Raw genomic sequence first — 16,671 nt, 5'->3', positions numbered from 1 at the left:
ATTAATGTAATAAATATTTAATAAAGGCACTGGGTTGCGTAGAAGGCACATGGGCCACCGAGAGGTAGTCAAAAAAATATTTTTATTCCCAAGACCAATAGTAATAATGATCGATTATCGATTGTAAAATAAAACGACTCGTGTTAAAGAAAATTTACTGAATCATTTGCAGAAATCTGTTCTCCTCCAGAAGAGAGCTCAGGGACGAGGTCATGTCGTTGACGACCATGTTTGAGCTCGCGGGCAGAGGCTGAGGAAGGGACAGAGGGTGAGTGGAACTGGAGACGTTGGTCTCGTGAATTTGGGTGCCGGACCAGTTGCGACACTGCTGCACATACTCGAGAGTTCTGCGGTATGAGTCCTGTCTCATGCCCTGGGGAGGTTTCGCGGGCGAGCCTTGCTGAGATTGGCTGATGTCACGGCACTGGATCTCGCCCATGTTGTGGCCGTTGAAGCACTCGGAGTAATTCCATTGGCAGTTACATCCGAACTGGTTGTGAGCGCACTGAGTGGCTGCTGGTTCGCAGCCGCATTGAGACTGGACCCGGCAATTATTTTGCCTTGCGCAGATCGGAGTCATGCCTTTGGGTAAATTGAGTTGTTGATTTGCATGATTATGTCGAGGCGAGTGGGCGATACCTGGATGGACGCAATTCGCGCCTAGTTGAGTGCACTGGAGATTGTTGGCTGGAGATGAAGCTGGTGCTGGTTGTCCTGGATTTATTTGCATATTTTGCATTGGTTTTATAGCGCCTGGGGCACAGTGCTGCATTGTTGGGCACTGGCCGATAGCAGGACTGTTGATATTCACGTCACGTAGCTGGTCATTACCTGGAATAACGTTTCTTACGGCGATGTCATTCATGACGTGATTATTTACTCGATTGCATTGGGTTTGAGTTTGCTGGCCAGCACACTGGGTGTTGTGCATATTGATGCGCGCCCCGGGACTTGGAACTTGCGTGCAGTGAGGAGACATCTGCGGGCAATTGCGGATTTGGGTGCAAGGCTGGACGAGACCGGGCGAGTGAGAGACTGGAGAGCAGTTTTGAGCTTGAGGATGAGCTTGTTGGGCCGCGCAATTGTTGTTGACTTGTCCTTGGCAGCCGTAGGTTTGATAGTAGACTTGGTGGTTCTGCTGATTGCAGTTGCGAGTCAATTGCGCGGAAGTCTGTTGGAGATTCTGTGGTATTCCGTGCTGGGGTGGCAGCGCACCGGCTGCTGGAGAGGTCATCGGTTGGTCACTCATTTGACTGGGTGCGTAGTGAGATCCCGGTGACATTACTTGACTCATGGGACTAGGCTGCATTTGAGAGCCACAAGATTGAACTTGTCCGTAGTTTTGTGGTGGGCAGTAACCGGAAGCTTGGCTCATACGCGAGCTGGGGCAATGCGAGTAAGCTGGTGAGGGTACTTGGTAATTTTGACAGTTTGTTTGCATCTGCTGTTGCGGCTGCTGCTGAATTTGAGGCGACTGCGCTGGATAGCAGGTTTGCTGTTGATTGTGCTGATTGGTGTAGTTACAATTCTGCTGGCGCTGGTAGTGGAGAGGGTTTGTGCAAATCGGCGACTGACAAATAGGCAGCGGACTACCGCGGTAGTTAATTTGGTTACCACCAGCTTGAACTTCATTCAGGTACTGCATCATCTCGTCAGGAATAACTAGTTTGTTCTCTACCATCTCTCCCTCACCCACTTCATCCAGCACGACTTCTTGGTTTGGATGGAGCTCGGGTAGTTGAGCTGATCTAGGTCTCGGTGGAACTGGTGGAGAGGTTCTTTGTGTTTGATAACCACGAGTGGGTTCGGACATTCTACGGTCACCGGATGGCTGAGGAAGACAATGACTGGTTGCTGTCCACTCGCTGGGAATACTTTGAACTCCCTGATTAGCACAAACAGAAAAGAAAAGAATTAATATAAAATAATAATAAATAAAAGAAATAAAATAAAGATAAAAATAAATTACCTGTAAAGACATATTCTGAGTTTGCACAACAAGATTGTTGGTATTATATTGAGTCTGAAGAGGCCCAGGAGGATTAATTCTGCCGGAAGTGGTACTCATTTGACTACTCCTTCTCGAAGTACCCGGACTAATTGGATCGTAAAAGCTTCCGGGACCCGCGGGTCCAATTCTCACAGCACTTACGGCACTTGCTTGACTACTTCTCCGACTACCAAAGTCCGTAGACCTCATGCTGCCATAGTAAGTGCTGACAGTGCTGTTGCTGTCGCGCCGAGGCTCGCTCAGAGGCTGCAGCCTCAGTTGCAAATCAGCCAGACTAGTCTGCCGCGTGTTACCGCCTTCCATCTTCAGGTCCGTGATTCTGCGATTCAGTTCACCGATGTTACCCTGAGAAGTCTGCCCAGAGATCCGGGTGCCGCGAATCCCGACGCCCGGTGCCAGTGAAGGCATCGCTTTCACATTAAGCCGACCCTTCATGCGATTCCGCGAGTGCGGAGGTGCCTGTTGGGTCTCCATCCCACCAACCATCGCACGTAGAGCGACTGGAAGGTCCGCGATGTCCAGATTATCTGGCTCCTCGCTCCAGGGCTCGTCCAGAACCACTCCGTCGACAGCCATGCCACCAACACTGACCATTTCGTCGGTGCATCCACCAACCAGTGGACTCCCTTGCTGCTGAATCATTCCCGGAGGACTATTGGCCTCGCTCTCAGATTTTACACTCGGACTCGACAGACTCGGCGTTTTCGGATGCAAATCTTCACTCCTACTTGGACTGTTACCTCCGGCGCCCGCTTCGTCGCTTCCTCCCCCATCATTGCCGCCTTTGTGTTTCTTATTTGCGTAAAATTCAGCTCCGTGTACTGTTTTCACGTGTTTTCGCAGTGACGATGGGTCTGTATATCTCTTAGTACATCCTGGCGCTTTACAAACATACGGTTTCTAAAAAAAAAATTGTTAATTTACTAAATTTCAATTGAACATAATAATTGTAAATATATAAAAATTATATTTAGTATTTTAACACAATAAAAGTATGTACTTTAAATAGATATTTCTACGATCTGCTGATAGCAATACTGTAGATCGCTGATTTGACCCTACACGAAAAATTTCTTTTTTAAATAAAAATAAAGTGCTCAAGAATTCATTTCTTTTATACATTTTTAGATAAATTTCTGACATAAAATTTTTGGCTGTCATTGCCCTCATGACAAAAACGTGTCATATCTAATTCTTTGAATAGTTTCCAAATATAATATTAGTTCAAAAGTTTATCTATGTACATATAAATATATATTAACCGCGATATTTTTTGTAACTTGTATCAGATCGAAATTAAATTTTGCGTCTATGAGCGAATCTTACAGTTCAAAAACTAGCGGTCGGTTCAACAGTTTTTAAATAATAATTAATTCTATTGACGTTACCCCCAAAAATTATTTTTTGCTGCTGCCACGTGGGATTTTTACCTCAAATTGAGTACAAAATTTTACTCTTTAAAATGGAATTAATTATAATTTTTTTAATGTAATCCAGTGATTACTCTTACGTAAGAATTAGATTATTAAATGAAATGATAATTACCTCATTAGAATGAGTTCTATTTTGGTGCTTAGCTCGATCACTGGCATTACTAAAAGCTTTACTGCAACCTGGATACTCGCAAGTATAAGGTTTTTCACCGGTATGAGATCTCAAGTGGGTTTTTAAATTCTCAAGTCTCGAGTACGCCTTGAAGCAGCCTTCAAACTATAAAAATATAATAAAGTAAAGTAAATACCAGTTATTAATCTACAACGTACACAAAAAAATAAAAAAATATTTTCTTTTGTGATAAAAACAAACTCACCGTGCACTTGTGAGGCTTTTCACCTGTATGCCGTCTCATATGAACGACAAGCATGTACTGAGCCTTGAATGGTTTTTCCTCTCTCGAACAATCCTCCCATCCGCAAACAAAGCTCTTTTTATTCGCATGAATATGGTCATTGTTGATGTGCTTAACGAGATCATCTTGAGTTGGAAACTCGAGACCGCAGTCTCGCCAGTGGCAATTGGTCTCAATAAAATCTCCCGGCTCGTCCCTCAAGTCCTCGCTGGGACTTAGCCCCTGGGGATGCGTGAGCGGCTGCGTCGTTGAAGTCGCCGTCGTCGTCGTGGCCGGTTCCCGCTTCACTTTAGTCTGCCTCCGTGATGATGTATCTGCTTCTGCAGCAATCGATCTGCTCGACGTGTCGGATCCCTTTCTACATGACTCTGTGCCCTTTAATTAAATGAAAAAAGAAATTATTATAATAAATACTCCGCTTCAACATCAACATCACCAACAACTTAATCTAAGTTACAGCTGAATTTAAATTCACGTCTCTGGCACTCGGTACCCGGTATAAATAATACTCTGTCATCATGAGTTAATTACTTTGTCAAGGTATATATATATATGTTTAATTTGCAACACGCAATTCAGTAATTATCCTCAGCACTTAGCCGTAGCCACGTGCTAACTTTAAGACCGTAACAGCTTTATATTAATCGATCCTCGGTAGTATAGAGTCGACACCATAAAGTGCTGGTGAACCAACCATATATATATGTATATAAATGATATGAAGAAAACAACCACACTTGTCTATACACTACTTGTTACCCAATATAGACATATAATGGATATAAGTACGTGTATATAATAATTTTTTGCGTGAGAACAAGTAACCATACATGTAAGAACTCCTGATCTTTACCCAGGTATGATTATTATTTTATTTATTTTATTTTAATCTTACTTAGTCATGCTATGCGGTCTTATAGAGCACTCTGACGCCTGAGTATATAATTTTTTTAAATATTTAAATATGCATCATATAGATATTATTGTTCAGGGTTCAAATTTTTAAGCTAATGGTAAAAAAAAATAAAATGTGAGTCAGTATAATTACAAGTGTCTCCTAATAATTTTTTTTTATGAAGTTTTCATACTTTTAAGTGTCTCGTGTAAACTTTTTTACTTTAAATAGAAATGATTTTTTTAAATTTAAATTGGAGCTACGGTAGGGTTTGAAAAAATTTATTTATTTATTTAAAAGGAGACTTGTTCCAATACGGACATACTAAAAACATTTCTGAATTTATTTTCGGTACCGTCCTTTGAATTAAAAATTATAAATAATCTTGTAGGAAGTCAAGATAATTTGCATTACGACAATTGCTGACATAAAATTAAAATAAAAAAGTAATTTTGATAATAAGGGGGGAAGTTTTGTTCATAAGTACGTCGATTTATAAATTTATAAAAGTGTACAATAAAAAAGAGTAAAATAATAAAATTGGAGATTTAAGATTAAAGATTGGAGAATAATCGACGGATAGCGTAAGTAATTTACATGAGATTGGTTGAGTAATCCGATGACCGTGAGTGTAACACGATCTTCTACTCTTTCCCAGTATAGTCTTTAGTCTTAACCAATAAAGTAGTACTGGAAGCCCGTGGGTCTCGTGTTAAGCCCAAAACGACGATTTGTTTGCTGTACGCAATCACGCCTGTGTCTCACTTTAACGTGAGCAATCAATTTAAATTTTATTCCTCTACTCAACGTATTATTTATTGAGGTAACTTGAGTACTCGTGGTACCAGCGTACCACTGATTGTTTTATTTATTGGACAGGTTGATATTTACCTCCGTTTTAGAAGGCAGGACACCGTGAGGACCCACCGTCGTCGTGGCACTCGAGTGCGGCGGAACGAAGAGCTGACTGTGCGGCGAAAGACCGTGAGAATGCGGATGACTGTGCGGATGGGGTGGCGGTGGAGCCGGTGGCTGAAGGGGATGGGGAAGAAGGGCCGCTGCGCTGCGGAGGAGGTGGGCTTGAATTTGCTGGATATGTGGTGCCATTCCTGGATGCATACTCAGTGCTGGACTCATTGCTAAAAAAAAATAAAATTAATAATTAATACACTGTAAAAAGAGCGGTGTTAAAAATGGACTCGTTTTAACTCCGCCCGGTGTAAAAATGAAATTACACCGGTATAGGAGGAGTAATACACCGGTGTTAAAAATAACGGTGTTAAAGCGGGGTAACCGGTATAAAAGCGGAGTAAAACCGGTGTAAAAGTGGAGTAATGTCGGTGTAAAAGTGGGGTAAATTGCGTCCGCTTGGAGTATTAACTGTAAAGATTATAAAACACAAAAAATGTCAATTTTTTATGAAAATTAATAAAAAATATCATTTATTAACAAGTATAGTGATCGAGTAAGTAAAAATATTCACAAAGTAAAATATTTTAACACCGGTCTAGAATATTTACACCGGCAGCGGCGTTATTTTAACACCGGTACAGAATATTTACACCGGTGGCGGCGTTATTTCCACACCGCTTTCGGGGGTAAATTTAACACCTACACCGTTTGGACTTACCCCGGTGATTTTTTACAGTGTAATTAATAATTATGATCATTTATTTTGAAAATAATTAACTAATTTAGTAATTTTATTACTAAACAGTTTAACAATAAATTTTTTTTCAGGCGATTGATACTAATTCTGATGCATCGCCACACACTTCCGGTTCACAGTTCTAGTCTGCATCTTAATAGACATTTAAGTAACTCTTGTTCTTGTCCTCGACTTGAGACTCAAGAGCTGAGACTTTACGATTAATTTTATTGGTTATTAGTTATAATGTTATGTAAAAATAAAATATGTTTATATTTTTAATATTTATTAAAATATAACAGAGCTGAGTTGAGATGAATAGTTTGACTGTCTGGTGTAGGTAGATAATTATTTTATCGTATGAAATAAAATATTGATGTGTTTTATTATCAATACTCAGAAGTGTTATTTGATATTTAATATATACATAATATAAAGATAATGTAATTCTTGTTCTTTATTTTGAGAAAGAATTGCAAACTGAAACGCGTTAAATAAATATTTGATAATGTGTAATTGATGTCACCGCGTAGAAAAATATTTGAATAAAATAATGAGAGAAATTTTTGATGTCAAATAAATGGGTGATTAATTTATGAATTGAAATGTTAAATAATATTGATATTGTGAGTGAGTGACGCCAGTACACGAGTACACGACAAAAAAAATTGAACAATGTTCTATTTTAAAAAACGTCAATTTAAATATTACTCGTAGCGATTTATTTTTAAAATCAACAACAAGGGGAATTGCAAGAGAGAAAGAAAGAATTTGAGGTAAATGACCTGACAAAGAATAACGATCAAAGAGTTTAATAGCATTTTTAGGAAACAGGAAGTCAGTAAAGATGATCTGGCAGTCGCCAAACTGTTTAATATTTTCCATTTATTTCTACTAAATAGAGCCATAAATTGAAAGAAAAACCAGCGGTAAATTTAGATTACGAGGGTTTAATTTTTGATGAACTAAAATATTGTCAAGTTGGCAAGGCGGAGAATAAAAGTAGCAAAGCGATTATTGGCTGGTTTTAATTTAACGATCAAGGGATCTGCACTTCGCTAGACTACTCGTCACGGTAGCTGAGACGCAAGACTCGTTATAACTACTGATGTCTGCATCAAAAGCCTGTCAGTTATATTATTACGTCCCCAGCTGCAGCATTAACCGGAGCCTGTTTCGTTAAAGATGAAGACCAAGATGAAGATCGCGAAGTGAACTTCAAAAATAAAAATACAATCTCATCTTTTTTATATTTATTAATAATAAGTATCGATAATTGCATCAATCTCTTCAACAAGACACTCAATATATATATAAATGTATCATAATCACTCAATTTAGCCGCATTTATTATTTTTATCATTAATATTAAATTTTTTTTAATGGAAATTAAAACAGCAGGATGCAGATAATTAGCCGGCATTACAAGCCAGAGAATAAAAATAAAATAAACAAGATAAGTATGGACTTACCGGCTGAAAGGTGGCCGTAACTACCGCTGGCGCTGCTACTTCTCGATCCGTTGACGATCGATGCCAGGCTGTTGGGGCTAAATCGGATCATGCTGTCGATGTCAAACCGATCTGAGTACGGAGAGCTGCTCAATGCGCGTTTGCGACTCGCCCTTATTGCTGAGGCACGTGGACTTCCCAGTCTTGAAGACGCTGAAAGTTTACAATAATTAATATGAAAGCCAGGCAATTAGTATGCAAATGAACTTGCAATTTATATAAGTAATTAGATAAATAGTAATAAAAATGACCAGGAAAAATGAATAACCAGTGGTTAAGTCCAACAATGTCTTAATATTTTAGTAAAGAGATACATTATCGTGAATTATAAATTGTATGAGGGAACCCCAGGTCTGCGGTCAGAGATTTTAAGATCCATTAGCTTGCAAACCGCAGACTCGGACTCAACAACGTAATGCGCAAACCACTTTTTCGTAATAATGTTGATACAGAACACCTATGAAATAATGAGAATCAGGAGGAGGTAAATCAGCTAAAAAAAAACGATGCTAAAAAGATGTAAAAAGTTTGAATTTTAGTGGATGACTTATTCTCGATGTGGTTTAGTTATGAAGAAAAGACACACTCTGGTGGTCCGAGAAAACGTTTACAGGAACGTGATATAGCCGTCTTTCCGGCCGTTTGCCGATGTGGTAAGCCTCCTGTATATTATATTTCTCACCACATTAACTCATTTTAAAATTATAAATCCTCGATCTTCGACCTTTGCAATTAAAAATATTCATTGGTTGTTGTTATTATTTTTATTTTTATTTTTATTTTTATTTAAAACTTTAAACTTGTTCATGTTTGGCTGAGGACTAAAGAGTTGGTCCTCGTTCTCGCATATTCATGAAACACGCCCAGAGTAGCTGAGCAGGAGCAACAGCGAGTCTGGAGCCAGCACACGGGGGATTAAGACATGTAAATTGGTGCAATCGGCCAATCCGATCGGCACTGCGAGGTCGTGATACTTCGCCACATGCTACCAAGGCTACGTATATATTTATATACAAAGAACTTTTATATAAAGTATACTTTTTTTCACACATCCGAGCCCGTCTGCGCTACTCTAGTCCTCATCTATCCGCTGGCTTATAAATTTCATTAAAAAGTAAAATCCATTTGAGTTTTTTTTCTGCGGGCCGTGGTTTCATTGGTCGTTGAGCAACGTAAGTGTAAATTGATCTAGCCTGACACATTAATTCGTGTGTCAGACTACAAAGGCGAGTGTCTGTGTGTCTAGGGTAGAGAAGCCTAGAGCAGGGGCTAGTTGAAAGGACAGTTGAAAGCGAGAAAGTGATGAACGATCTCAGGATCGTGGAACAACAGCAGCAACAACTAGGGATTGGAAACGTGAGACAACCTGTAGCTTGCTCGAGGTAAGGTGTTAATGAGGTCGTGTCGCTTCGAGTCGATTCAATTATGCGCACGGTGGCGACTAACGAGCCTCATTTCTTCTTTATTCTTCATTTTCTCTCTCGATTGCCCTTTTGCTGGTCGTGCACTCGGTCTATAAGCTCGAGTAGTCGGGACTAACAGTGCAGTGTAGTCAAGTAAAGTAAGACGAGGATCAGAAACCAGCAACAAACTCATACTCTGGCAACTTGTACCTGCGTCGTGTCTTGGACTCTTGTTCCCCAGGTATCTTTGGCTCCCATGAGCATACACATTAGCCTATCTTACTTGCGATATCGCTGTTTCACTCAAGATCAAAATCTATCAACTTTGCACGTCTGGAATTCTCAACTTCCACTCCCTTTTAGTACTTTCCTCTTATTTACACCCATTCCTGACTCTCTGATACCTCGGATCTATATATTTTGAGCTTTACAGTGAAAGGTCTTGTCAGTTAAGTCAATTCGCTATCTGATAAAACCACTAAAGTAAACTGTAGCACTGAATTCAACATTTTTCCTGATTATTTTTTATCATTTCGTATAAATAATACTGAGCTTTAAGTACAAGGTATAGTTTAATCATTGATAAACTACCTGGACTCTTACCATCGATGGAAAAAGGAAACTCGGATGACGCTAAGGTGCTTGCTGGTCCTGCTGCGTGTATGAGATACTCTGGCCCCAATCCACCAAGCCCTGAAATATATAAAAAATATAAATAAAAATAAGTACGGAGGATTTTGTTGTTTTTTAAACTTCAAGCACTTTTTAGATTTTGAATTTAAATTTAAAAAAAGAAAGAGGAAGTGTAAGAATAAAATGATCCACGTGCCTTCCGGCGGATATGCGGGTTTACAATCAGCTACTCGAGAACATCCGAGTGTCGTCGAGTGGCCACGAAGATATTGAACTACACTAGATTTTTTTATCGTGTCATGTATAATATTTCGGTATAGAGATTGATGATAGTGAAATAGCTTACCGTGTAATGAGGCGTTGGGACTGTGAGAAGAGGCCTGTATCTGGTGGTAAAGGTGGTCCATGTAGTTAATACGGTAGGCTGGGTGCAGTGGCGTATGGTCCGAGAGTGGATGACTACGACGGAAGAAATCACCGGTCGCAGTGCCGTTTGCACCGGGTGTTCCTGACCCCGGGTCACCACTTCCGTTACCACTTGCGGCTCCACACCCTGGACTGCCTGCACTGCCGATTGCTGGAGATCCTCCAGTTAATCTGTAACAATTTAAATGGTTCAATAAATAATTATTTCAAATTTTTCATTCATTTTCTTAATAAATTTAAAAAATTTGGAATCAGATTTAATTATCAAAACTTCTGGTCGGGGCTTCGTAGAAAGGAAGGAAAGAGACGTCATGAGAGGAGTGAAGGTGAGCGTGTCTTGTTTAATAATTCTGGTGATGTTGAGGGAATATGTCGTCAACGCGTGACGTTTGAGACAAAAAACATAAATATTTAGTTGTGTTTGTAGGGAAGTTAAACTTTTTGTTGTGTGTCGGGAAGTCTGATATATTGTTTGAGCATATATAGATATAGGTACTGGGTATAAGAATAAAATGAATAAGAGCAAGAGAGTAATTTGAGAGATGACGATTGGACACGCGCGAAATCCATGCAAATGGCGCGTGTCTTACTTAAAGTGAATCTTCAAAGATCCGCCCGAGACCTCGAACCACTCTCGGGATTTCTCATCTCTTTCGACGCACCGTCGACCGACTCAATCTTCTGTGTCTCGAGTCAAAAATTATTGCTGGGAAATAATAATAAAAAAAAAAGGTTTAAAAATAAAAGTTTTAAATGCAAAGTCAGGACGAGTTCTTAATTTAATTTAATAAAAGTATTAAGACTATTGACTACTTGCTACTGTTTAATCACAAGTTTTAAAAGGCAAATATATAAATTACAAGTGTATATGTACATATTACATACATTTTATTTGTATTTACTTGTAAAGTTTGCTGTGTAAAGATATTTTTTAAAAAAATCTCATCAGTGGATGGTGTTTGATGTTTACCCAGAGTCTACAAATCTCGATTACCCACTTTACCCACTAAGGAAGAACCCCCCGGCGTTAGCTGGTTGGTCAATAAACCAATGAATGTTCGCACGACAATCGACAAGTCTTAACTCAATAACCGGATGTGCTAATAAAAAAATATAAAAAACTTCCTTTTCTTTTTTTTTATCGTCATTTTTTTAATTTTATTCACACCATTAATCAGCTGCAAACAGCGCGTAGTCCACTAACTATATTTGTAGTAACAACAATAATTAATAACCCGCCTCGTTAAAAATTAATAATGACGATGGATTATTATCAGAAATTTTTGGATAAAATCCAAATAAAGCGATAAGTTGGAGAAAAATGATAATTTGACATAAGAAGTCATACGATAATTGGTGACGAGTATGACCGGGTGCATGATTACATAGTGCGGCAGCATCTAAAGTCGCCAGCATCCTACTGGATGTGATGTCGTCGTTTTGGTTCCCGACTACAGACTTTACTTGACTGACTTAGCTTGGCTTGACTTAACTTTTCTTTTCCTCTTGTTTGTTTTACTTCGTCGCCTTTTTTTTGTTAATTCATTTTGCTTAACATCCATACATATATATATGTATAACAGACAGCAAGAGTATGCAGAGCGGAGAGAACTTTAAGACAGAGACCAAGCCGATTCTATTTCGAATCCTGCTGAGTGCCAGATGACTCGATTCGTGCACAACTCTCTTTCTTACACACCATCTCACTCTTTTCCTCATATATATACAGATATACGTCTTTGGTATCTTTCGGAGTTGTAAAGTTAACACACACGCACACCAATGCACACCCTCGCCTCGTTAATGCGTACCGTGCTCTGTCTTCTTGTCTTAAGGCCTCGACAAGTTAAGACCAAGAAATGAAAAAAAAAAATATTAAAACAAACAAAAATAATAAACTACAACAAACAAAACTTGAGTCGTTAACTCGACACACCGGAAACTACGGGCATCTATCTTTATCTGTAACCATGGCGCTTAATTTTGAGTTTGTGAATTTTTCTACACATGTACTCGTTCTTTCATCTCAATTACTTAACAATTGTAGAGAGTACAAATTTCTTGTAGTTTCCGATCAAAATTTGTCTATTTATTTAAATTAGTATGTACCTGAAGATCGGAACGTTTTTCGCGGAAAATAAGAAAAAAGAAATGAAAAGTAAAAAATCTACTAGATCGAGATTTCGGAAATGTTTCGTACGTCACCCAAAAATGACAGGCCACCCCCAACTACTCCTAAATTCGCCTTTAGACACAAATTTCATGAATTATTTTCATTTTCGTTGTGTGAAAAACGTTCGGATCTTCAGGTACATAAATTAGTGCAGTTTAATTGCAGTGGCGTAAATAATAAATCGACAAGTTGCCTTGATTAGTGAGAAACTTTCCAGCTTGTTAATAAAGATATTTATAATCCCGATCAGTCTTTACAGCAAATCCGAATACGACGAGCAGGTAGACGAGGCCAGTAGGCAATCTTTTAATAATAATGCCAAGAGAAGAGTTTAACCAACGGAATTGAGTAAAATTAAGAGAGAGGTAGAAAAAAGTAATAAATGTCCAGCCTATAAGTCTATAATATCCTTCCACTAAACTACTCGCTGGCAACTACACAAACTACTAATTTAACAAACGACCAAAGCCACAAAGTGTGAGCTTGTTTGTATAGATTACTTGTAGTTTATTCGCACGGAAAATATCTCTGTGGTTGTTATTATTGTTGATGATGTTTACGCACAATTATAAGGATGCCAGGGCGAAAACACGCGCCTCGTAATTTAGATTCGTCTATGCTATATAATATACTACTGGGTGGATTTAACAAGCCACCGCGGATTGCATTAATTAAGGTACTTAACCGGGTTATTTATTATACCTGTAACATCCTTAATATAATCTAGCTAATTATGATACCAAGGCCGCTATTAAATTACCATATTTACTTTTTTATTATATTATTCAGTGATATTTTATTTAATACCAGGTAAATTATTTTTTTTACGCGATTAAAAAATAAGTGGATGGATGAGGATCTTGAGGATTTTTGAGTTATTATGAATTCTAAGATAATGAGAAATGATACAGTCATTTGGATACAAGTAATAAAAAACTTTAATAACTCTTTTTGTTACTTGTCGGACCACCGGCTGACCAAATAGCGTCACGGGCCAGACACCCCCGGTCCCTCCATCACCACCTCCCATCCCATCCCTCCCCTCCTCTCCTCACCTCACCCTTTAACATAGCAACCAATCTCACGGGCAATCTTCCGCCATTTTAATGTCTCAATCTGCGGTTTTGCGCGGTGGGCGGCATTCAAAATATATTCACCAAAGATTCATCTCCAAAAATTTTACTTTATATATATATATATATGCATATATGTGGATATAAATATGTGTGTATGACTAAATACCAGGTAATATTTAAAAACGTTTCGAAGCCACCAGATGATTATCATACGTCGAATCGAGTAAGCAGGTGCGTCGTCGTTGATGTCGATTTATTTGGTTATTCATCGAATCGGCGTTCAGTTGGTTGTCGGTCGATCGCTACCAACATGCTCTGTCTGGATTACATGTATTATAAAGCGACGAAAAATCGACCGGAATACGAATAGCCGAATTATGAATAAGAGGACAACCAGTATGTAGTTATAGTCGGTCTTTAAAATCATTTTATTAAGTATATATATATATATATGTATATACATATATTTATTTATATGCCTATGGAGAGAATGAAAAAGATAAAATGAGCTACGGAGATGATGAAGAAAAAAAATGAAAAAGTCTTAGATGATGTAGTTGATGATAATGATTTCCTTTCCTCGATAATTTATCGGTCAACACGATCGTTAAATTCTCCATAAAATGATTAAGATCTATTTGGTATCGGGCACGGAGACATGAATCGCGTAGATCGAGGAAAATATGTTTGTACAAATTGCGGATAAAAATTTTAAATAAATACAAGCAGACGGAGTATTTGCTTATATATGTATATATATATATATATATACATTTATTTAGTAGTTAATTTATGTAAGCTGTGGTTGCGGCTTAAGGCTGTATAGTGGGTAACGACCAGAGGAAAGGGAGGAGGCAGAGGATGCTCTCGGCAGTTAGTGGGAAAACAAGACACGATTCTTGATCGACGGATTCGATATGCGTGTGAGGATGCCACGCCGCGTTAATGAAGTAATTCGTGCGCAAAAATGTGTGCACGCTTGTTCCGTGAATTATTCATTGAGTTGGGCTACAGTCATCAGCGAAAGTCCAAGAGAGATGGAAATTATTACAGAATTGTGTTATTATGAATTTCAGACCAGTAATTCTCAGCAGCACATTATTAAATTTTCATTTTTTTTTAAGAGGATTTCAAACTTTCGTTAAAAAAAATGTAAATCGTTATAAAGCAATTAGTATAAAAAATAAAAAAAAAATGAGGATATAAAGTATCGATAATTATTTATCAAGCTCGTAAAGAGGATTTTAAAAAATTAACCAATTAAGAGGGAATTCAGTGTCCGGGACTGTACCGCTAATAAACGATTAACGATACTCGCAATAAGTGATCGGTGTACGTCGAGTGTAAGAAGCATGTGGAGATTAAAGACACACGCGATCGCAAAAGGAATCTTTTGAAAGCTCTGGTAGGTATGTGTGTAATGAGCGAACGCTAAGCGCTTGCTGACTTAAATTGAAGAGATCGTGGAGAAATGAGACCCGTGACTAATGACTCTATTGACCGACCACCGATCATCACAAAGACATACCATAAATACTATTATATATACATATTTGAGTATTGTATTGGATTTTATTTTATGTTATAAATAGAAGCTGAAGAAAGGATTAAATAGAAGAACAAAGTTTGATTCAAAGTTGGTTTTACAGCGACTCAGGTTCGCAGAATGGCTTCCGTTCCCGGGAACCAGATGATCCGATCTTTCGCGCGAAACCCAACGGGGAAAGTGAGAGGTACCACACTCTCGTCAATACATGTATGCTCTATACATACATATGTATATAAATACATTATAAATGGCTATATTGAGACTTAAAATAAGAATCGTGTTTTCAACACCAGCCATTTGACATTTCGACCCGCGCCAATTATTTATAAAGTAGTAAATAAATTTTTTTACGGTAAATTTAATTCATTAGTCGTGTAATGAATTGTAAACAATTTTTTTAAAAATAAATATTCTCAGGTATGAGGCGATAAATTTTTTTTTGTTCATTGCTGTCGGTAATAAAATGCGTACACACGATCCAGAGAAACTTTATATCATTTATTTGTTGGGTGACCAAGCCGGAGTCTGGTTTAAATTCATTGACACGGCGATCTCGTAGTCTAAGTCGTTGTGATAAAGAGAACTAGTATAAAGAAGCAAAAGCCGATGTAAGTTAAGTCTCTTCTTATTTCCCGAGATACTTATGGTTGTATTGGGCGAGACGGGACTTGGACTCACGTGTTGGGATTCACGTTCGACACGCGAGAGTCACCCCCTTGTGTGTGTACGGCAATCGTGCTCATGAATTTATCTTCAGGTTCTGTCTCTTTTGTGCAGCTCACTGCAGCCAAAGTTTAGTTTCTGCTGCTCTGTCTACGTAGTCTGAGGATCTTTGTTCCCGCGGCGCTGAGAATTCCTATTTTATTTATATTTAACTTGCTTTTATTCTTTTTATCGCTGCGTGCAAGGGAAGAGGATCAGCCAAGTGACTAAATCGCGGAGCAGGTATCGAACGAGTTTGCCGTGAGCCCAGGAATTCTTCGCTGCTGTTGCATCCAAGCCCGTGTGTGGGGATTTTGTGTACATGCATGTGTGGAATTTGTATATAAATTTATGTATATACAGTATATATATAAATGTATGTATGTAACGGGGTTAATTAATTAATTAAGAAAGAGAAGAGATGTGGGCGCGCGATCTGTCGTGCTTTATAGCGCCTCAGTATTTCTTTATACTCGAGTATCAGCCATTTATACAAATTAAATGGTGAAAAAAAATCCATTGGTTGAAATCAACACAACTGTCTGGAGTATAAATTTGTGGTGGTAATAATTATGCGAATATATTAATTAATTATCGTTTATAAGTAATTAATTAATGAACTTTATAAATTTAAAAAAGGACTAAATGTCGCTGCATAAGTATATAAATTATTTATATGCTGATATTATATGAATTTTGTTAATTAATAAATAAATTAAGTAACGTCAAGTCAAGTCGTTTTTTTAAATTTAAACAAAAATTATTCAAGGATGTGGCAATGGGTTAAAATAAATA

The 16,671-nt window shown here is 38.2% G+C and overlaps 1 protein-coding gene across 4 annotated transcripts in view; it reads right to left on the bottom strand.

Moving 5' to 3' along the window:
* Nucleotides 1–65: 65 nt before the first annotated feature.
* The window catches only part of LOC130675366 (transcriptional activator cubitus interruptus-like), a 73,139-nt gene continuing 56,533 nt past the window's right edge, over nucleotides 66–16,671 (bottom strand). For 3 of the 4 annotated variants that reach the window (XM_057480987.1, XM_057480988.1, XM_057480990.1), the window contains 8 exons: nucleotides 10,297–10,547; nucleotides 9,909–10,010; nucleotides 7,876–8,067; nucleotides 5,647–5,894; nucleotides 3,822–4,235; nucleotides 3,557–3,721; nucleotides 1,970–2,911; nucleotides 66–1,885 (listed from right to left, as the gene is read on the bottom strand). In XM_057480987.1, the coding sequence (XP_057336970.1) occupies nucleotides 155–1,885; nucleotides 1,970–2,911; nucleotides 3,557–3,721; nucleotides 3,822–4,235; nucleotides 5,647–5,894; nucleotides 7,876–8,067; nucleotides 9,909–10,010; nucleotides 10,297–10,547 (4,045 nt within the window). In that variant the 3' untranslated portion in view covers nucleotides 66–154. The remainder of the gene's footprint in view (nucleotides 1,886–1,969; nucleotides 2,912–3,556; nucleotides 3,722–3,821; nucleotides 4,236–5,646; nucleotides 5,895–7,875; nucleotides 8,068–9,908; nucleotides 10,011–10,296; nucleotides 10,548–16,671) is intronic. The other variant, XM_057480989.1, reaches the window with a different exon arrangement.

Source organism: Microplitis mediator, chromosome 10, assembly GCF_029852145.1.
Source record: "Microplitis mediator isolate UGA2020A chromosome 10, iyMicMedi2.1, whole genome shotgun sequence".
Taxonomy (NCBI): domain Eukaryota; kingdom Metazoa; phylum Arthropoda; class Insecta; order Hymenoptera; family Braconidae; genus Microplitis; species Microplitis mediator.
Note: the sequence above shows the minus strand (reverse complement) of the source record. Positions and strands in the feature narration are given on the sequence as shown.